The sequence below is a fragment of the Lutra lutra genome, chromosome 3 (assembly GCF_902655055.1).
Source record: "Lutra lutra chromosome 3, mLutLut1.2, whole genome shotgun sequence".
Lineage (NCBI taxonomy): Eukaryota > Metazoa > Chordata > Mammalia > Carnivora > Mustelidae > Lutra > Lutra lutra.
This window is the reverse complement of record NC_062280.1, coordinates 75,241,225-75,263,912: the sequence shown is the minus strand read 5'-3', so window position 1 is coordinate 75,263,912 and position 22,688 is coordinate 75,241,225. Positions and strand designations below refer to the sequence as shown.

Here is a 22,688-nt window from a genome sequence, read left to right as displayed (position 1 = left end):
TTATTGGGGCACACGTGTTGAAACTCTGCCTTAAGCACTTCCAGATTTTCCTTCCGTCATTCAAATCCGAGGACCGGGAGAGGAACTCTGGATCTTGCCATTCCTGACCTCTGCCATCTGGTTTTCAGATCCGTGTCTCCAGCAGGGAGAATCTCCACATCCCCCATCAGATCCGTTAAGTCTCCGTTACTCGTCCGAAAGACCCAGACCCCCGGCATGGCCCCAGGCCCCGAAGTGCCTCCCCCTTGGAAGCAAGAGGGCTATGTGGCCTCATCTGAAGCTGAGATGAGAGAAACCACAGTGACGAGCGCCACCCAGATCAGGACAGAGGAGAGATGGGAAGGGAGATATGGGATCCAGGAGCAAGTGACTGTCAGCAGAGGAGCGGGCGCTGCAGCCAGCCTGTCGACCAGTGCTGCCTTCGCTGCGGAGGCTGTGGCTGCTGGTGCTGCAGAGGTATGTCCCGGCGCTCCTGCTTTGTCTTCCTTTCAAGGTGGTGTTTCCAACTGGAACCCTGCCATGAAGCTGTGTCCATGTGGCTAGGAGGGGAAATGCATATGAACAGACGAACATAACAGAAACTGAAGGCCAAATTTGGCTCATGCTTTGGAAAATATATTTTTTAAAGATTTTGCTTATTTATTGACAGAGACACAGCGAGAGAGGGAGCACAAGCAGGGGGAGAGGGAGAGGGAAAAGCAGGCTTCCTGTAGAGCAGGGGGCCCAGTGCAGGGCTCGGTCATGACCTGAGCCCAAGGCAGACGCTTAACCGACTAAGCCACCCAGGCGCCCTGGAAAATCATTTTTAATTGGGATAAAGTCTCTGTTCTGTGAGGTTTTCAGAAAATACAGGTTTTAATGATGCATGCCCCCTCTCTCGGCAATGACATACGCTTACCCCACATATGTTTTACTCGCGGCCGCTCATTTCCTTTGCACATTTATACTGTCTGCTGGGCGTGTCATTTGAAAAATGGACTTGGTCATTTCCAATCCAGGCGAGACAAGAAACTGACAAAAGTGCAGCTGTTGCGACCGTTGTTGCTGCTGTTGATATGGCCAGAGTGAGAGAACCAGTCATCAGCGCTGTAGAGCACACTGCTCAGAGGACAACCACGACTGCTGTGCACATCCAGCCTGCTCAAGAACAGGTAGGCACGTGGCCAGCCAGAGTGAGCTCGGTGTGCAGAGATCCTGTGGCAACCCCGCGACCCAAGCGTGTGGAGGGCCGTCCTGAGCCCACTGTGGTCCAGACTTCTAGGACTCTGAGCAAAAGATGGCCTGAGATACCCAGGGTGTTCAAGATAGAAATACCTACAGATCCTGGTCTGTGTTAGGCAGGTAGACAGACAAGAGTGAACTAGTAGAAAATTGGCATGGGAGGTCAGAGAAGGAGTTCAAGTGTCAACATGGTCCTGGGTCAAGACGGACAAAGGGTGGTCAGGAAAGCCAGCTAAACAAGAGGAATGTGTGTGCGTTCATTGCTGTGATCCCAGATTAGTCAGTCCAGAGCTCAGCTGTTCCAAGAGCCGGGGGTGGGGGGACCATTATTTCAGGGCAGACCTTTGGGGAACCTTTCTCCAAGGTTCCTCAAAAGACCTTTGCTTTTACTTTCCTCAAAACAAATGTGATCCTTGATTCATGGCTGGAAAGTGTTATAAATCCAGGATAATTTCCCAACCTCATATTTGAATAGATGTCTTTTATAGTTTAAAATCACTCCAGCTTCCCCCCTTATCCTCTCGTGTGACATTTCTGTCTGTATCCTGATTTATTATTGGAACTTTTATATAAGGTTGCATGAAACTCTTCCCTTCCTTTCCCCTCTGAAATTTAGATTAAAAAAGAGGCAGAGAAGAAGACGGCTGTTACTAAGGTAGTAGTGGCCACCGATAAAGCCAAGGAACAAGAATTAAAATCAAGAACCAGAGAAGTAATTACGACAAAACAAGAGCAGGTGCACGTAACTCATGAACAGGTGAAAAAAGTGGGTTTTGATGTAAATTATTGTTGTCATTCCTGTGTCAGCACCCATAATAATGTTTACCGTGAAGGGTTTTGTTTCTTGGGCAACATAGCTGTTACCAAACTAATAAAATCCCCTTGTATCTGTGTATTCCTAGGTACCAGATACCAAGGTCCCTTAGAGTCCCCAAATGCTTCACTTGTGTAGACAAAAGAGACTTCTTTGAACACAAACAAGGGGTTTCATCTCTGTCGCTCTGGAGATGCACTAACCAAACACATGACTCCAGTGAGGTCAAACCAGGAACAGTAGATTTTGAGGAAGGAACAGAGAAGGACTCTAGGCACAGACTGCTTTGAAAATAGCTTGGCAACTACTTCCTGACCCCATAGGAGAACCTTGGAACATGGATTTGAAGTGGAATGGACAGCATGGGTTTTGTAGGTCAAATGACCTAAAAAAAAGTGAAAAGGCAGTCATGATTGGAGGCATTCGGGGACAAATCAGATTAAGGCCACTTGGTTGGGCTTTTGGCCAGTGGGGCCAGTTGTCAGCTGGGGGTTTGAGAAGATGAACTTTCAAGTCTTTTTTAAGCCCTGAGATCTGGAATGTCAGGGATGGTGTCTGTGAGTGGCAAAGAGGAGAGCTGTAAATGGGGAAAACTACTTCCCGCATCCTCCCTCCACACACTTTAGGCATCCAGATCCAAACAGCCTCCTTCAGAGGCTGAAGGATTTGGAAAACATTTTGCCTGGGATATGTACGAAACTTTTTCTGACCATACATCTCAATTTTAGAAAAGTAAGTCTGGATATTCCAAGCCATCATAATTAGGAAATTTTCCAAAGCAAAAATATCATATAAAGATAGATTGTAAATTGTCCATACCTGATTTTTCATCTGTAACGCTAAAGTGTCAGACAAATTACTTCTAAGGCCTTCTATTCTAATACTTAATTCCCTAAGATCACTTTTAGACGACAGAAGTGGCATAGAATAGTATTGCCCATATACCCATTTATGAAAAATTAGAAGTCTTTCTAAAGAAGATGGCAACTCTCCAATTCAGTTAAATGGTATTGAATCCAACTTTTTTCCCCCTGAGCAGCATAAATTATGGTTTAGGCAAAAAAAGGGCATGGTTCTGGAAAATGAGATGATGTATTTAGTAATATCTCCAGAAAAAGATTTTACTTCTTTCCTCAAAGAAAGAAAGAAGTTTGTTTGTTATATTGTTTGTATTTAATAAACATTATGTCACTTCCATTAGAGACAGGGAGACAGTAAGTGTTTGTTTTTATCATTGATTTCAGATAAGAAAAGAAACTGAAAAAGCATTTGTACCAAAAGTAATAATTTCTGCAACTAAAGCCAAAGAGCAAGAAACGAGAGTTACTGGACAAATTGCTACAAAACAAGAACAAAAACAAGTAACTCAAGAAACAGTAAGTCTGATTTTGTAACTATGTTGTAGTTGTTGACACATAACACATTCTAGCCAGCTGCGTGTACCCTATTACCAGAACCTCTAAATGGAGAAGTCTTTTGTATGTATTTTCTTTTTGTTGTTTCTGTTTTGTTTCTCTGAAACTCTTCTGTGATGGAGATTCTGTTCTCATTCCACAATTTTTCACTCAGTTGATCAGTAGTGGGGAGATGGTGGGAACCATTTGGGAGCACATCAGTGACATTTCTAGAGCATATTGAAATGGAAGACAGATACCATCCCAGTCCAGTTACCCCCAGTACAGCTTCCTCACACGCAGCCTGAGCCCTCAGTCACTTCGGTTGTAAGGCATGTGCACACACATGCACACACCAGCCTTGAACATGCCAAATAAATCTCAAGGGAAAGTGAGGAGATGCCGGACCCGAAGGAACACCAGTCCTTCCTCAAGAAAATGTCCCAATTCCTGATTGACAAATAGGGACCTAGAAGTGTTTGCTGCTTTTGTGCCACAGAGCCACCTGAGAATAACCTCAGTGTCACCAGCATCCCCTTCTCTTCCACATGTGACATCTAGCCTTAAGGGGTCAGGAAAGAAGCATCTATTTTGAACTCTCCTGTTGAGGTCCGTGCCTGCACTCACCAATCTTGACCTCCTGTTCTTTGCTGATCCCAGAGCTACTTTTTACAAAAGTCTAGCTGAGAATACTCTATACCCTTTGAAGGCTGATGACAGGCTATTGAATGAGTTTCCTTCTCCTTGGAGTGAGGGAGAGACTTTGGATGCCCACGTACCGTACTTGGCATGATCACAGCATAGAGGTCCTGTTGCCATGGCAATGCCAGTTCCTGGCTAGCTCCGCCTGACTCTGGTTTTCCATTTATTCGCCAGTGGCTGCCCACTGGGTCTTCATGTGTCAACATGCCTCAAAAAGGAGACCTTTTTCAGTTTCTAGGACAATCTGCGAAGGAGCAGGTGGGCAGAAAAGAAGCCGATTCCTCAGGAAAACGAAAGTCTGTGTTTTAAACATTAAGTGTTGGCCCTTAGGATGGAAATGTAATATTCTCCCTTGCTACTAAACATTATGTATTCTTCTGAACATTGCAAGGGTATCTCACCATTTCTTTTGAATCTCAAACCTTCATTTTACTCTGAAAATCAGATAAGACAGACAGCTATGACAGCTGCTGCATCCGTGGTGATAGCTGCCACCGCAGAGTCCACAAAGCTAGAAACAATCCTGGGAGCTCCAGAAGAAATTGCCACACACCACGACCAAATGCACATAACTCAGGAAAAGGTGATGACCCCTGCGGGTGTGCAAGTCACTCTCCATCATGTCATTTGCAAGCTGCCTACATGTTCATCCTGGGTCTTACTCATCACATCTTCACCTCCCCTTTTTATAACTCAACTAGAAAGCTCCCCCAAATCTCTCATGATCCCTTTGCCACCTCTCCAGCTTTCACTGCCACTTTTCATTCCTAACTTTCAAACTTTCTTTGGATTGTTACTAACATGACACTGTAGTTCACTCTACCATCTTCCAGTTTTGGGGGCAGTCAACAAAATGCATAAGTATGTGTTGATTATGACTGTACTAGAATTTCCCGTGGGTCATAAGAAGAAGAATGTGAGAAAGAGAAATGCATCCTTTGTTCTTTCACTGCTGATCACATTTTTTTTCTTTTAGACTGCGTTTATTTTGATACTGTTAGCAATGAAATTGCACAGACGATCCAAGCAACAAAATACGATAGTTTTAAGTGATTGAAGTGTCCGTGAACAGGAAGAAAGTTGCTCCCTTTCTCCATTTTGGCTTGTTTCTTTTATTAGCGGCTGTATGAAATTTAATGACCATTTTCTCACCTTTCTTTTTATCATATGACCAGATAATGAAAGAAACTAGGAAAACAGTGGTACCTAAAGTCATAGTTGCCACACCCAAAGTCAAAGAACAAGATTTAGTATCAAGAAGTAGAGAAGGCATCACTACCAAAAGAGAACAAGTTCAAATAACTCAGGAAAAGGTGAATACACGTATTTGAGATGGGAAAATTTGATCTTTAACTAATTTCTAGCAGACCATTAACTATGATGTGTTATGAATTATTAGTCTGTATCTTCCTTTTTGAATCCCACACTAAAAGCAGAATGGTGAATGTCTGACTGCCTACCATTAATTTTATCCGCACACTTGATTTTCATCCATCTGTAACATGTGTAATTCATTTTACCCCACCATTATTCTTTGCATGAAGATGAGCATTTTTAGCCTGATTTTTAAAAAGCAATATATGGAATCATCCAGAGATTGTTTTTTTGTTTGTTTGTTTTAGTTAACATTTCTGTGTTTTGTGATTTCCAGTCCGTCTATCCAAACATTGTCAAGTAACTTCTTTTGTGTAGTTAACCCTGAATGACTTCATCCTGCATCCCCACTAGGCGGGGGGAAGGGTCATACCTTGTGTGTCTAAAGCCCTCTGCAATTTCAACTTTGATTTTGCTGTAACAATCAGATGAGGAAGGAAGCTGAGAAAACTGCCTTGTCTACAATAGCAGTTGCTACTGCTAAAGCCCAAGAACAAGAAACAATACTGAGAACTAGAGAAGGAATGGCTACTAGACAAGAACAAATCCAAGTTTCTCATGGAAAGGTGATGCTCGCTATTCCAAGTGTGCAATCCCCTCTTTCATAATACATTAATCCCAATCTCAGAATTTCTTATGTATGAGATACTATTAACCTAATTTATTTTTTAGATGGTTAAATGATTGGAAACTAAAAAAACCAAATTATTGTTGTTAATATTACTACATATTCCTCTCCCCACTGATCTCTTTGCTATTATTTCCCATTTTTTATTATTAACATCTAGAAGTTCTCTGAAAGTTGATGACTGAAATTGCATGCAGGCTGATTTTAAGATAGTTCATGATGAATCTTACTGCCGTGAAGATGTATATTTTGAGGGGTTATAAATTCAGTATCTTATGTTGTAAAATACAGACTTATTTCAGGAAATTACCCATAATTTTTTTCAAGTGAAGGTTTATCTTTTGTTCTTTCTGTAAATACCAGATGAGAAAATTACAGTGCCTGTCATACTAAATCTTGCTAAAGATAAACAAGATGCAGTATTAAAATCTAGAGAAGGAATCACCCAACCAAAATACACATAAGCCATGAAAAAGTTTATTTGTAGGATCTATTTGTAGTTGTGAAATCTCTATGAATTAACAAACCTACTGTGACTCTGTCATTTACCCCAAATAAGCTATTTCCCTACTTTTATTCCTCATTGTCAATATAGTATTTGGAAATTTCCAACTGAATCCCTTTAGTGTCATGGCTGAGTCCTGTCTGTATTTCTCTCAGTGTTGTTTTCTATGCCTCCATCTTTGGGTTTTTTTTTTTTGTTTTTTTTTTTTTCCCTAAGGCCTGAGACAAGATCAACTTTCTAAACCTTTACCCAGGTTTCATACTGAATGGCACGTCAACCTTTCAGAAATCTCACTGGTGACAGGAGTGCCAATATGTAACATACTTCATCCGAGATTATATTTAAATTGTTGCTGTTTGTTCCAAATCACATCAATTTGACTCTTATTTTTGTTGTTAAAAATTAGCTAAGAATGGAAGCTGAGAAAATATCTATACCCAAAGTAATAGTTACCACAGCAAAACCTACTGTGCCAGCCACAATGCCAAGGACTAACGAAGGATTTGCTATTAAGCAAGAACAGATCCATCTTTTCTGGGAGGAGATGAAAACTGATGCTGTGGAGGTGAAAAGCACTGCTTCATCCCATTTCATCATGGCACCCATAACTTTTCATGCCGCATGAGTCGTTGTGCTCTAGCGTTCCATGTAATTGCCGAAGAGGTCACCAAGCATGATTAAACCCGGCCCAGCTCCTCTGGGGCAACAGTTAGTGTTTCTCATTGCGAAAAGCCAGATTAAATAACACTTTCCTTTGCATTTCCTAAGTTCTCAGCATTTAACTGGTCTGAATTGGGGTCTCCTGCTCCAGTTCTTCTTCCTGTTGGTCTAGGTTCCAAGACTAGGAGAGATGTGAGTCTACTAAAAAAGAAAAATGGTACCAGCAAAGAGGACACACCTGTGGTTGTCCACCAAACAGCTTATGTCTATGAACTCGATGTGTAATAACTCAGGAGAAAAGTACATAGATGCTTCTCCAATGTTAAGTATCCTGCCCATAATTAAGATTCTTTTACTTTGTAGAAGTTTTAAGTGAGGAACAATATTTGCATATTTGTACATTTTAGTTGGCAAATGATTCCTTTGAGCCTAAGTTTTCTCATTAAAATAAATAAAACTAAAACTCAACCTGAGTATCTCACAGACCAGTTGAGTCAGGTGAGATATAACGTAATGTTAATCACTCTACAGGCAAAATCATAAATGTTAAGTGTATACACACACACATACATATAAACATATTTATATGTAAAGAGAATGGTATATCAGTATTTACATATATGTTGAAAGTGTATGTATACTTAATACATATTACTTCCCCTGTAAAATGATTGCACTTACATCGTATCTCATTTGAATCTTTGGCCTACATTATATACGAGAGATGTTAAATATATATATTTGTGTTAGCTGTCAAAGATAGATAACATTTTAAAATATCTAAAATTCAAATCAACTAATGACCTGGATAGTTTAAAAAGAAAAACAGATGACCAAAGTTAACTTACCTAAGCCTCATGTGTATTTCACAGTTTCTCCTATGATGCAGGGGTAAAGTGATATCGGCATTTGCAGTCCTTCAGGGAAGATGAGATTGTTTGTGGCTTACTGGAAAGAAGCACTGCCTGAAGCCAATGATCCCTGAAGGCCCAATTTCATTGCAGAAAAAACCCTCATTTATATCCTAAATGATTCTAAGAACAATTTTAGCAGATATCTAGGCAGCATCCTTGAAGGACCTTTCAGATGAGACCTTGATTTCATTCACAGCCGTAGAAAAGAAAACTGGACGTTAATAAAATACTCTAGCATTAGTTTTAAAGAGCGCCGACAGACACAGTGGTGTGATTTTTAGGATATGCTATTTCTGAGTATTGCATAGACTCCTAATTTGTAAGCTACATCAGCCAGTTTGCTTTCTTTAAAAGAGAAACACCTTTGCAGATGTTTTCATTTATGTTAATCAGATTCATGGAACTGAGAAAACAACATTTCTGGGGGTTTTTTTTTTTCTTTGCTTTACCTCCCAGTAATAATGAGAGTAAATTGAACCTCACTGCAGAAGGTTGTTCTCTTGAATCCAAATATGATTAACACTTTCCTTTTAATAAGAATCTCTTTGTTCAAGTTTTTTAAGGAAGGTATTTCCTAATAGATTAAAAATTTGTATCCCTAGGGAATCATAAGAAAATTAATATGCTCACTATTGTTTCATGAGCTTTCACATTATCTCAGATTTGCATGCAACTGTACAACTCGGTAGCAGCTGATTTTTCTGGATGGGTCCAGGAGGGTTTTGAGTGCATTTTCATCATTGCTGTCATTGCAGCAATACTAACCTAAGTGATTGACAGGATAATAAAAAGAATCAATGAAGATAACCAGCCCCAGAGTTCCGATTTCCCAAGTGCTAATTAACTGCCTCAGATAGAATCCTAGAAAAACTCAAAATCTCCTTCCTCATTTATATACGTCCTGTGTTGTCCCACGTGGTGTGTGTGTGTGTGTGTGTGTGTGATTTAATGTCTCATCTAATTAAGCAGGTATATACAGAATGTATCCATTACATTATAATCATCAATGAGATATTAAGTTCCTAATGCATCTGTGAGCCACATTCCTTGAGACATTAACAGAGCCATATAACACGGGTGCCATCTCCCTACCACACCGTCAGGCATTTGTCTGTTCTCAGTGGCTATCCTTGGAGGAACTGTCCCAGCTTGAGTTTGACGTTACCGTGTATTAATTCTGGAAACCTTGTCTCCAGATGGACGTTGGGAAGAAGGCGGAAGCCGTAGCGACGGTCGTTGCTGCGGTAGACCAGGCCCGCGTCAGAGAACCCAGGGAGCCCAGGCATCTTGAAGAATCCTATGCTCAGCAGACCACTGTGGAGTCTGGCTATAAGGAGCACATTTCCGCCACAAAGTTAGCTGAGCATCCCCAGCGTCCAGCCTCGGAACCCCACGTTGTCCCTAAAGCAGTCAAGCCTAGGGTGATCCAGGCTCCTTCTGAGACTCATATCACAACTACTGAACAAATGGGAATGCACATTTCATCACAGGTAGGTCTACACCCACTGGACCTTTACCCTATCTGTGGGAAAGTGAGCCTAACTGTGCTGGTCATTTGGTAAACCGTGCTGTCACGGATTCTCATTTCCTTGCAGATCAAGAAAACTACAGATCTCACAACTGAAAGATTAGTCCATGTGGATAAACGCCCCCGCACAGCAAGCCCTCACTTTACTGTTTCAAAAATTTCTGTCCCTAAGACAGAACATGGATATGAGGTAAGAAGGTACAGAGCATGACGCAGAAATGTCTGGCTTGAAGGAAATAAGTACCTAATGCGTGACGTAAACAGGGTCTTTGGGGTGTAGGCCAGTGTGGGCCTCTCTCTGGTGATGTCTGTTTATGGTCATTAGACTCCGGAGCCCCTGCAATCTAGCTCTCAGAACTTGTCCAGCAGGCTGAGCATCGAGCAGCAAGAGGGGGTTACCGTACACCTCAAAGAAGACCCAAATCCATACAGCCTTCTCTCTCTGTTTCACAATTTGTAAAAAGATGGTGTGTCGCATGGTTTAGTTTCCCTTATGCTGTGAGATGCTTATCTCAGTATATCAGTATATCAGTAATATATATCAGTAATGTATATCAGTAATATCAGTATAAAGTCAGTATATCAGTATATCAGTAATAAAGTCAGACACTGAAAAATCGTGCTTTCATATACTCAATATAATGAGATGCAGAGAGGTAGTGTATGTGGCAGTTGGGTTGGGTGGCAGAATCACCACAGCCTTGGATGAGTGTCCTAGCTCTGTCAACAGCAGCAAGTTAGTACATATAAAACCATTAGCAAGTTGGTAGCACATAGTAACCGTTCACATCAGTCCCTGTTCTTCTCATACCCATCTAAGACATGGAATACAAATCTTGTGTGCCTTCAGAGAATTGTAAAGTACATTTAATACCTATAATTGGAATAGCACCAAGTTACTACTGAAATCCAATAACCATAGAAAGTGATAGAATAAAAAGAGTGAGAAAGCCTTCAAAATATTTTCCTGAACGTCTCCATTTTCAGCTGCCACCCAGATTTGAGGCTAAAACTTTACAGTGCTATCTTAATGTAGTTCTCAGGCATTCACCAAATACTTTCGTAATTTCCTGATTTTGAATTTCCCACTGTGGTATTGTTAGGGCGGTTAAGTGGAAATTCACCACTGAGCTTTAGAAGACCCTCCATCCCTTTATGAGGAGCATGAAATAAGGGGCTCTAAATACAACCCTTGAAAGATATTTTCCAAATGTATTTTACAGATTGGCAGGAATGATGACGAGCTTTATAAGAGGCTTATCTCTAACTGCCTTTTCATTGATCAGAAGAGCGATAGTGAGAGCACTGAAAGACTGTATAGACCACAGACTCACCATCCCCCCGCCGGCAGAATGAGGGATGGTGGCCATTTGCTCTCTGAATCCTGACATGGATTGCTCCTTTTCCCTTCAGGCATCGATAGCTGGTAGTGCTATCGCCACATTACAGAAAGAGTTGTCGGCCACGCATTCTGCTCAGAAGATCACCAAGTCAGTGAAGGCGCCAACTGTGAAGCCTGCTGAGGCTAGAGTGAGAGCTGAACCTACCCCCTCCCCTCAGTTCCCCTTCACTGATGTGCCAGACACTTACAAGAGTCAAGCTGGCATTGAAGTGAAGAAGGAGGTAGGGGTGAGCATCACTGGTGACACAGTCCATGAAGAACACTTCAAAGTCTTACACGAGCGGGAAACCAAGGTCAGTCCCTGGATTGCATGCCATTTCTTGAGCCATTGCTATGGAGTGGGGCCTGTTTGTGCCACTGGGGTACTCAGCTGGGCACCCTCCCTTTCTCCTTTGCCATGTTCAGACGTAATTCTTTTGAGTCTGGTGTGGGTCAGAGCTCCTTTGTCTCAAATTGTGTTTGCAATTTTGCATGTGCTAGGACTTGATGAGTTTGCCCCCTATTTCATGGGCATTTTGTAATGTCCTTTGTAAAATTCATAGGTGACAGAAGTAGCAAGAGTGCCTGCACCTGTTGAAATCCCGGTTACCCCACCAACCTTGGTCTCGGTGAGTAATGAAGTTGATGCATGTGTGGTCTGATACTTTTAACATATGCAAAGATTAGCTTCTCAGAATGGCCTTAGTGCGTTCACAAAGGCTAGTTGTAAGACAATACACTATTTGGCAAGAAAAAGAAGAATTCTGTTTAGCAACTGTCAGTCACATAATCAACAGACTTAATGGGTTTTTGTGAGGTATAAGGCTTTATTGGGAGAGTTATGGAGATATACAGACCAATCCAGCCCTGTTTGAGATCTTAGCCTTAGTATCAGAGAAAAGGATACATATAGAAGTTGACAAGCATAATATAGCAGGTGAAAAGCACCTTCTTTTAACAGAGGAAGGAGAGAGTACTTCTGATTGGGAATAGCAGGAAAAGTTTTATTGAAGTGGCAGCATTTGCTTTGTTTAAATATGTGAGAATAACAGAGGGTACAGAGTTGCCCCATTATATGGTGTTGATCCCGTTCTGCCTTACAAACTCAGCAACACCTGACGTTTATTTCAAGTTAGGTGTACTCAGTTTCCAAGGGAGTTTCTTTGCTAGTATTTCTAGAGTCTTGACCTTTAAAAAAAAAAAAAACCATTTTATGGCCATGAGAATGTGCAAGTTCAAATCCTTCCACTTGTCATAACTCATAGAGATGATTAATGACTTAATGACTATGCACGCCTTATCGGTATTTCCTTTTCCTTCTCTCTTCAGGGCTTAAAAAATGTGACGGTTATAGAAGGTGAATCTGTTACCTTGGAGTGCCACATCTCTGGGTACCCATCCCCAAAAGTGACATGGTACAGGGAAGACTACCAAATAGAAAGTTCCATAGATTTCCAGATAACCTTCCAGAGTGGAATTGCCCGTCTTATGATTCGCGAAGCCTTTGCAGAAGACAGCGGACGATTTACCTGCAGTGCCGTGAATGAGGCTGGGACTGTCAGTACATCCTGCTATCTAGCTGTGCAAGGTTGGTGCACACTCTCACTGCCCTCTAAACACGCCATCGCCCTCAGCCAACACCTTCCACAGCGCAGTTTCTGCATGCCTCATAATGATGGCCCCTTGGGGAACTGGGGGTCCATTAGAGGGTGGGCTTAGCTGTCACACTAAGCAGAAGTCACTGACAAAACGGACTCAATACCCGACTTAAATGAGAAACTTCTGTCTTATTCTAGCATCAGAAGAGTTTGAAAAGGAGACAACCATGACTGAGAAATTGACCACTGAAGAGAAACGGTAAAACATACTTCTGCTTTTGTTCTAGTACAGTTTTGATTTTTTTCAGTCCCTTTGGTATTGGCGCATTGCAACTGCAAAAGCTAATATGGAGGGAATTCTCTTTCCAGCTTCGTAGAGTCTAGAGATGTGGTGATGACGGATACTAGCATCAGAGAGGAACAGGCAGGGCCCGGAGAGCCTGCTGCTCCTTTCTTCATTACAAAACCAGTGGTCCAGAAACTGGTGGAAGGTGGCAGCATTGTGTTTGAATGTCAGGTTGGCGGCAATCCAAAGCCCCACGTCTACTGGAAAAAATCTGGTGTTCCTCTTACTACGGGATACAGGTATTTTGATGGCTGACAGATAGAGTTATCTATGATTTGTATGTTATGTATATGAAGCCTACAGAGAAATAGACTTCCCCCCACAATGTAGGCTCTTTCATTATGGAAACTTCAGAGTATATTTTGAGGTATTTTTACACTTTTGCACAAAGTCTTATTGAGAAACAAAGCTTTGTGACATAAGTATATAAAGATATATTTTTTCTGTATTCTTGTTTGATACATGTATAGAGCTAGTGAATAGAGAAAATGTGGAATTTTACACACATTTATTCTTCCAGAAACCATCTAAGACAGGACTCAATAAAAATGCATAATAATTAAGTGACTAAAAGATAAAAAAACAAGGGTCATGTAATGAAGAAGAAACTTAGTTATACATGGTGAACATTTATGCTAATAAATTAGCTGTAAATGAATGTAAAATCTAGCTTTGAATTTCCTACAACTTACGACAAATGAAAAAATCTAATTCTTTTATCTTAGTAAGAAAAAATATAGTATACCCGAGGCTTCATATTGAAATATTCAAAGGAATTTATTGTTTTGATTATTCATTTGATCTTCACATGAAACAGAGAGCAAAATAATGAACAAAGAGAAATACCTATGTGTTTACATGACCTCTCATTTGCTAACATAAACACCGAAGCCCTTTTCATATGGTTGGTTCTAGTAGTATTATATTCTGTTATTTATTTCAAAGAATATCTGAACCTTATTTAAAGCAAAAATTTTAAGTTGTTTGACTCTTATTGCTCATGTCCATGCATTTTCCTCAATTCTCAGCAATCTTCTGTTTTACATGGAGCTTAGTCACATGTTTAAGGTCATTGCATTTTGTGTCACAGATCCTCATGAGGGCTGGTTTCCTCACGTAGGGTTTTTGGTGACTGAATTTTATGTGTGTTCATTTCCATAAAGATACAAAGTGAGCTACAACAAGCAAACTGGGGAGTGCAGACTGGTGATTTCAATGACCTTTGCCGATGATGCTGGAGAATACACTATTGTCATTCGTAATAAGCATGGCGAGACTTCTGCATCTGCCTCCCTGCTTGAAGAAGGTAAAGGCAGCTCTGAGTAGTTTCTGGGTGCATGATAGGAAAGGAAATGCCAGGAAGGAGGAGTGCTGTGTGTTTGCCAAGAGGCCTGTTAAAACATCCCAGTTCTGATATCCCAGCTCTGTCTCCATTGCTACCTTCCCTTGGCCTCAGCTGTATAGGAAATGTTTTAGACCACATGGCCCCAAAAGCCATACTGGTGTTAAACTTCAAGGTTCTAGCAACAGTTTCTATTTGGTGCATTTATTTCTAGGCATATTTTGAAGATGCAGGGATTCCAATTCCAGTTGCTTTCCAGATCCAGGCAGATAATACTAGTGAGTCCCATGAAGATAGTGGCAAACTGGAGAGCCTGAGCCCTGCCTTAAGGGCACAGTAGCTGCCCACCCCCACTGTGTTGTCGTCAGGCACACATATGCCAGGCTCAGTGTTCCTAGAGTTTCTGAAGTTTTAAAGGAAACCTGGGAGGGCACCTTGGTGGCTCAGTCGGTTGGGCATCTAACTCTTGGTTTCAGCTTAGGTCACATCTCAGGGTCATGAGATTGAGCCCTGCATTAGGCTCCACGCTCAGTAGGGAGTCTGCTTGAGGTTCTCTCCCTCTTCCTCTTCCCCTCCCCCTGCTGGTATACACATGTGCATGCTCGCTTGCTCTTTCGTGTGCTCTCTCTCTCTTTTTAAAATAAATGAATAAATCTTAAAAAAAAAAAAAGAAGAAGAACCTGAAAATCAAGATTTTCAGTATTCAAAATAATTTGACAAAAAGTATAATGACATTCAGGCCAAACAAAATGTATCTATGGGTCACATTTACTTTTGCTTAATTGCTCACATTATAGTGGACATTCCAGGTTCTGTCTCATTTGATCTGCACAACACCCCTTAGAGAAAGTTATTATCCTTACTTAGCAGATAAAACACTCAAGACCCAGGGAGATAAATGAATTCCCAAAAACCACACAGTAAATTAGGAAGAGCACTAGGCTAGATCCTAAAGAACTGACCAGTAATGTAAAGTTCTTTCTACGATAGTAGCAGCTACTTTGACTTGTAAATTAAAATTTGGCTTGAGAATTCATTTAATATAGATTGAGCACTTTGATGGTAAAATTTGGGAAATTCAGCTTTTGGCTATCAATTTTTCCTAGTGTAGGGCTTGCCTGAATGAAGTGGCATGAACACTTTTTTGTAGAAATACTAAAATTAACTTATGTTCCTAAAACAAACAAGCAAAGGGGGGAAAAGAGAGAGAGAAAGAGACAAACCAAAAAGGAGACTCTAAATTATAGAAAGTGAACTGAAAGTTACCAGAAGGAAGAGAAGTGGCGGGTCGGCGGTGGGGAGAGTGACACAAGTGATGGGGATTAAGGAGTGCATTTGTGCTGAGCCCTGGGTGATGTATGCAAGTGTTGAATCACTCTGTTGTACACGTGAAACTAATATCACACGGTATATTAACAACTGGAATTTAAATAAAAACTTAAAAAAAATAACTTATGTTCTTAACTTCTAGCTGAGTATGAGTCACTGATGAAGTCCCAGCAAGAAATGCTTTACCAAACACAAATGACTGCATTTGTGCAAGAACCTAAAGTTGGGGAAGTAGCACCTGGTTTCTTATACTCTGACTATGAGAAAGAGTATGAAAAAGAACAGGCCTTAATTAGGAAAAAAATGGCCAAAGATACTGTAATGGTCAGAACTTTTGTAGAAGAACAGGTGAGTAGAACAATAATGACCAAGTAAATCATTTCATAAGTTATGAAATTACCACCCACAATGTCCCTCTTTTTGATTTTTTCCTTTTCCTGGGATGGGGTCAGGGTTAAACTATGCTTAGTGGGTCTAGATTCACTATTGATGAGTTTCCTTAATCTTCATGACATGTTGCACAACATGGCTTTAGAAATAGGGATTCCATATATGTAGGAAAAGACAAATATTAGAACAACCAAGTACACTATTGCCCAGATCCTTTCATCTGCAGGATGGACATTCCAAACATAATCCATGCCCTTAGGCTGTCATTGACCCAAGATGCCACAGCATGAACTGACAAAGGTGATGATAATGCAGATTAAAAAACAAAACAGTGACTTGTCTAATTCTCAACAAAAACAAACAGCCTTCTAGATTTTTCTCCCAGTCAAAAACTTTAATCAATCCTTATCTCTAAAACTAACACTCTTAAAGATTATTTCCTTCCGTTAGGATATATATTTTTTAACAAACTGTCATTTTTTTTTTTTTTACTATATAGGAATTCCATATCTCTTCCTTTGAAGAAAGGCTTATCAAAGAAATTGAATACAGAATAATAAAGACTACGTTAGAAGAACTTCTTGAAGAAGATGGAGAAGAAAAGATGGCAGTTGACATTTCAGAATCTGAAGCTGTTGAAGCAGGATTTGACTTAAGAATAAAGAATTATAGAATTCTTGAGGGGATGGGTGTTACTTTTCATTGCAAGATGTCTGGCTATCCATTACCCAAGGTAAAATATAAACATCAGGTCTCCAGGTTACAATAAAGATACAAATCAATTACAGTAACTATTTTATCTAAATTTTTTTTCAAATATGCATGATATTTTTTGCAGATTGCATGGTACAAAGATGGCAAACGCATCAAGCATGGAGAGAGATACCAAATGGACTTTCTGCAAGATGGCAGAGCTAGTCTACGCATACCTGTTGTTCTTCCAGAAGATGAAGGCATCTATACTGCATTTGCCAGCAATATGAAAGGAAACGCAATTTGCTCAGGGAAATTGTATGTAGAGCCTGCTGCGCCTCTTGGTGCTCCGACTTACATACCCACACCAGAACCAGTGAGCAGAATCAGGTAAGACTCGGAATAATTTGGGTTGATGAAGATTTAAATTGTTTAAAAGACCAAATATCCCAGTAACAAACTGCTATTGTGTAAGGGGCAGCAAAAAAAAAAAAAAAAAAAAAGGCTGAGAAGCACAGAAACTTGCCATTAGCCATACATATAATTGCCAAGCATTTTTATTTCTTACCCCTGTGTAAGGTGAACAAAGCATTTTCCTTGGAGTGGCATGCTATTCATTTTGCCAGTGCTGTAACTAATGTAATGAAAACTATCAAGGTTTCTTTAACTCCTAATTTTACATATGTTATCCCTTCTTTAGACAACAACCCTTCTATGTAGGTATTATTAATGCTTTGGAAGTGGGAGCACTTGATCTCTGGGAGCCTATGAAAATTGTCTTCATTCACCCAGCCTGTAGGTGGTGGTGCCAACACTTGAAATCCAATCCAAGCCCTTCTGGTTGCAATTAGATAGGGTTTAGGCTTTTCTCAAATATAATTTCTACGTTTTCCCTTTGCTTAGATAAAAAATTATATTTCTCTTTTTTTTAAATGTATTCAGTGGTTTATTTAACCAACCAATATTTATTGAGATGTTTCGGCAGTCGAATCAGAAGGGTTGGTGACTAATTAAAGGCAGGTGGTGATGGAAAGACTATTAAAAGTTGTTCCAGGATTTTTAAGGCTGGGTACCTGGCTATGTTGAAGAACTACTGACTGGAATGGAGGGTATATGAAAAACATAGATTTGGGGGCAATAATAATGTATTCTGTTTTGAATCCCGGTGATTTTGAAGTGCCATCCAATATGTGCATGAAGCCAATTCTAAAATGATGTTAAGAAAGAGGTTTGTTTATTTTGCTGGGTTTTCTCTATGCCTCATGCAAATACTCTGTTTTGCCTTGGTTTTTCAGATCTATCTCTCCACGTTCAGTGAGTAGATCTCCTATACGCATGTCTCCTGCACGGATGTCCCCTGCACGGATGTCCCCCGCACGGATGTCCCCTGCAAGGATGTCCCCTGGACGTAGGCTAGAGGAAACAGATGAGTCACAACTTGAGAGACTGTATAAGCCAGTCTTTGTGTTAAAGCCTGCTTCTTTCAAATGTTTAGAAGGGCAAACAGCCAGATTTGACTTAAAGGTCGTTGGTAGACCTATGCCAGAGACCTTCTGGTTTCATGATGGTATGTATGATAAGTTTTTACTTACAAGTCATTAAACACAAAATTAAGTTTATATGTGTCTACAACTCTTTAAAAGCAATTATTTCTAATACATGTTTTCTTTTTTACTTAATTTTTTTATAGGCCAGCAAATTGTCAATGATTATACCCATAAAGTAGTCATTAAAGAAGATGGTACCCAATCACTGATTATTGTCCCTGCAATGCCCAGTGATTCTGGTGAATGGACTGTCATTGCCCAAAACAGGGCAGGAAAATCTTCAATTTCAGTGATTTTATCTGTGGAAGGTATTTGCTCTTAAAAAAGAAACTACCTTATCAGTTGGGCTTTAAACAAGTATTTCAGTCCTAACTCACTCTGAATCAAAACCTTTCTCTTCCAGCTGTGGAACATCAGGTAAAACCAATGTTCGTAGAAAAACTAAAAAACCTCATTATAAAGGAAGGTTCTCGACTTGAAATGAAAGTCAGAGCTACGGGTAATCCCAACCCTGATATCGTATGGCTGAAAAACAGTGACATCATTGTACCTCATAAATATCCAAAAATCAGGTAAGTTTGCTTGAAAATAATAAAACTAAGCTCATTATACAAATCCAATAATCAAGAAAGCAATAACTATTCCTGTATTGATTTTTTTTCACTTTTTCTAGAATTGAAGGAACCAAGGGAGAAGCTGCCCTTAAAATTGATTCAACTGTCAGCCAGGATTCTGCCTGGTATACTGCAACTGCTATTAATAAGGCTGGCCGAGACACTACAAGATGCAAAGTGAACGTTGAAGTTGAGTTTGCAGAACCTGAACCAGAGAGAAAATTAATCATCCCACGAGGGACCTACAGAGCAAAGGAGATTGCAGCCCCAGAACTGGAGCCCCTCCATCTGCGATATGGTCAGGAGCAATGGGAAGAGGGTGACCTCTATGATAAAGAGAAACAACAGAAACCATTTTTCAAGAAAAAACTCACTTCCTTAAGACTCAAGCGCTTTGGGCCTGCCCACTTCGAGTGTAGGCTAACACCAATTGGTGACCCAACGATGGTGGTGGAATGGCTCCATGATGGAAAGCCACTTGAAGCAGCCAACAGGCTCCGTATGATCAATGAGTTTGGGTATTGCAGCCTTGATTATGGAGTTGCATATTCCAGAGACAGTGGCATCATTACTTGCAGAGCTACTAACAAATATGGAACAGATCACACATCTGCCACACTTATTGTTAAAGATGAAAAAAGTCTTGTGGAAGAATCTCAGTTGCCTGAGGGGAGGAAAGGCTTACAGAGAATTGAAGAATTAGAGAGGATGGCTCATGAAGGTGCACTTACAGGTGTAACAACAGATCAAAAAGAGAAGCAAAAGCCAGACATCGTCTTATTCCCAGAGCCAGTGAGAGTACTCGAAGGGGAGACCGCTAGGTTCCGTTGCCGAGTGACAGGTTACCCTCAACCCAAAGTCAACTGGTACCTCAATGGACAGCTGATCCGCAAAAGCAAAAGGTTCAGAGTTCGCTATGATGGCATTCACTATTTGGACATCGTGGACTGCAAATCCTACGACACAGGGGAAGTCAAGGTCACTGCAGAAAATCCTGAAGGTGTGATAGAGCATAAAGTGAAACTTGAGATCCAACAGAGGGAAGATTTTAGGTCTGTCCTCAGGCGAGCCCCTGAACCAAAGCCTGAGTTTCACATACATGAACCTGGAAAACTTCAGTTTGAAGTACAGAAAGTAGATAGACCTGTTGATACCACTGACGCCAAGGAAGTTGTGAAGTTGAAAAGGGCTGAAAGAATTACCCATGAAAAAGTATCTGAAGAGTCTGAAGAGCTGCGCAGTAAATTCAAGCGCAGAACCGAGGAGGGATATTACGAAGCCATTACTGCTGTGGAGCTCAAGTCTCGTAAGAAGGATGAATCCTATGAAGAGCTCCTAAGGAAGACAAAAGATGAGCTTCTCCACTGGACCAAAGAATTAACTGAAGAGGAGAAGAAAGCCCTTGCTGAAGAAGGCAAGATCACTATTCCAACGTTTAAGCCTGATAAAATTGAACTGAGTCCTAGTATGGAGGCTCCTAAAATCTTTGAAAGAATCCAAAGCCAAACAGTGGGCCAAGGATCTGATGCACACTTCCGGGTCAGAGTGGTGGGAAAACCAGACCCTGAATGTGAATGGTACAAAAATGGGGTAAAGATTGAACGCTCTGACCGAATCTACTGGTACTGGCCTGAGGACAATGTTTGTGAACTGGTCATAAGAGATGTGACTGCCGAGGACTCTGCCAGCATCATGGTGAAAGCCATCAACATAGCCGGGGAAACCTCAAGCCATGCATTCTTACTTGTCCAAGGTAATTTGAAGTCTTTGGTTTGATGGATCTGTCTCTGTTTATCCATGACTATCCATTAGCGTATTTCTTTTCTTTTCTTTTCCTATTATTCAAATTGTGAATTTAATTTAATACAATGTCTTTTTCTCCCCCCTTTCCTTATAGCCAAGCAATCGATCATTTTCACACAGGAATTACAAGATGTTGTTGCTAAGGAAAAAGACACCATGGCAACCTTTGAATGTGAAACTTCAGAGCCATTTGTCAAAGTGAAGTGGTATAAAGATGGTGTGGAGGTTCATACGGGAGATAAATATAGGATGCACTCTGACAGAAAGGTTCACTTCCTCTCCGTACTGACAATTGACGCATCTGATGCTGAAGACTACAGCTGTGTACTCGTAGAAGACGAAAATGTAAAAACAACAGCGAAACTTATTGTCGAAGGTAGTAAATAATAATCTCACTATTTTTTTTAAAGATTTTATTTATTTATTTGACAGAGAGAGGTCACAAGTAGACAGAGAGGCAGGCAGAGAGAGAGAGAGAGAGGGAAGCAGGCTCCCTGCTGAGCAGAGAGCCCGATGCGGGACTCGATCCCAGGACCCTGAGATCATGACCTGAGCCAAAGGCAGCGGCTTAACCCACTGAGCCACCCAGGCGCCCATAATCTCACTATTTTTCAGTTTTAAAGTCACCATTAGTATGTGATAAAATTAGCTTTGCAGTTTTCCTTTCATAAAATGAATTATTTGGGAATTGGATATAAGCTGCAGAGTAAGATTTCTAAATTTATACCAGCAATTAAAAATATTGACAATTTGGATTTTTAAAAATCAAGGTTATTTTGATGTCTTGTTTTAAAAATTCTATATTGAAATAAAATTCTGTGCTTTAAAAAATAATTTAGGAGCACCGGGTGGCCTAGTCAGTTAAGCATTTGCCCTCGGCTCAGGTCATGATCCCAGGGTCCTGGGATTGAGCCCCACTTTGGGCTCCCTGGTCAGTGGGGAGACTGCTTCTCCTTCTCCCTTTGCCCCTCACCCCCCTACTCTCTCTCTTTCTCTCAAATAAATGAATAAAATCTTTAAAATAAATAAATGATTTAAATATCAAAATAACTTCTTTTTATTAAAAATTTATTTCTCAGTCCATCGACAGGTTGCTATTAGGAATACTCCTGATAGCATGGGAGACTTAAGAGATTTACCAGGAATTTTTTCTACCTTAAGTCTAGATGTGTACCTCTCCAGAGGAAATAACTTCTCTTTATCTTATGGCTCAGGTGCAGTTGTTGAATTTGTGAAAGAACTTCAGGACATAGAAGTTCCAGAATCATTTTCGGGAGAGTTAGAGTGCGTTATATCCCCAGAAAATATAGAAGGCAAATGGTATCATAATGGTGTGGAGCTGAAGTCCAATGGCAAATACACAATTACATCTCGCCGTGGACGTCAGAATCTCACAGTTAAGGATGTGACCAAAGAGGACCAGGGAGAATACAGCTTTGTTGTTGATGGGAAAAAGACAACCTGTAAACTAAAGATGAGACGTAAGTCTGCCTGTTCCTTTTGGTCTGCACTGAATATCATCATGGCTTATTGATAAAGAAATGACCATAAAGTTCTTTTTTCTCCCTGTATTTCACAGCCCGCCCCATTGCTATCCTACAAGGACTTAGTGATCAAAAAGTCTGTGAAGGTGACATTGTCCAGCTTGAAGTGAAGGTCTCCTTGGAGAACGTGGAGGGTGTCTGGATGAAAGATGGCCAAGAAGTGCAGCCCAGTGACAGAGTTCACATTGTGATAGACAAACAGTCCCATATGCTGCTCATTGAAGACATGACTAAGGAGGATGCTGGAAATTACTCCTTCACCATTCCATCCCTTGGACTGTCAACCAGTGGGCGTGTCTCTGTCTACAGTGAGTGCAACTTACATATTTTTATGGGTAGAGTACCCTGTTAATGGGTAGAG

General features: G+C 40.7%; 1 protein-coding gene across 1 annotated transcript in view; it reads left to right on the top strand.

The window, feature by feature from the left end:
• The window catches only part of TTN (titin), a 274,867-nt gene that overhangs the window by 12,082 nt on the left and 240,097 nt on the right, over positions 1-22,688 (top strand). The window contains 25 exon segments of the mRNA XM_047722299.1: positions 129-456; positions 999-1,151; positions 1,838-1,978; positions 3,280-3,411; positions 4,577-4,714; positions 5,307-5,444; positions 5,934-6,071; positions 9,409-9,702; positions 9,808-9,930; positions 11,154-11,435; positions 11,685-11,750; positions 12,451-12,709; positions 12,918-12,978; positions 13,089-13,304; positions 14,229-14,371; positions 15,879-16,084; positions 16,626-16,859; positions 16,965-17,209; positions 18,115-18,386; positions 18,510-18,674; positions 18,770-18,938; positions 19,040-20,733; positions 20,878-21,159; positions 21,998-22,264; positions 22,363-22,635. Of these exon segments, the coding sequence (XP_047578255.1) occupies positions 129-456; positions 999-1,151; positions 1,838-1,978; positions 3,280-3,411; positions 4,577-4,714; positions 5,307-5,444; positions 5,934-6,071; positions 9,409-9,702; positions 9,808-9,930; positions 11,154-11,435; positions 11,685-11,750; positions 12,451-12,709; positions 12,918-12,978; positions 13,089-13,304; positions 14,229-14,371; positions 15,879-16,084; positions 16,626-16,859; positions 16,965-17,209; positions 18,115-18,386; positions 18,510-18,674; positions 18,770-18,938; positions 19,040-20,733; positions 20,878-21,159; positions 21,998-22,264; positions 22,363-22,635 (6,419 nt within the window).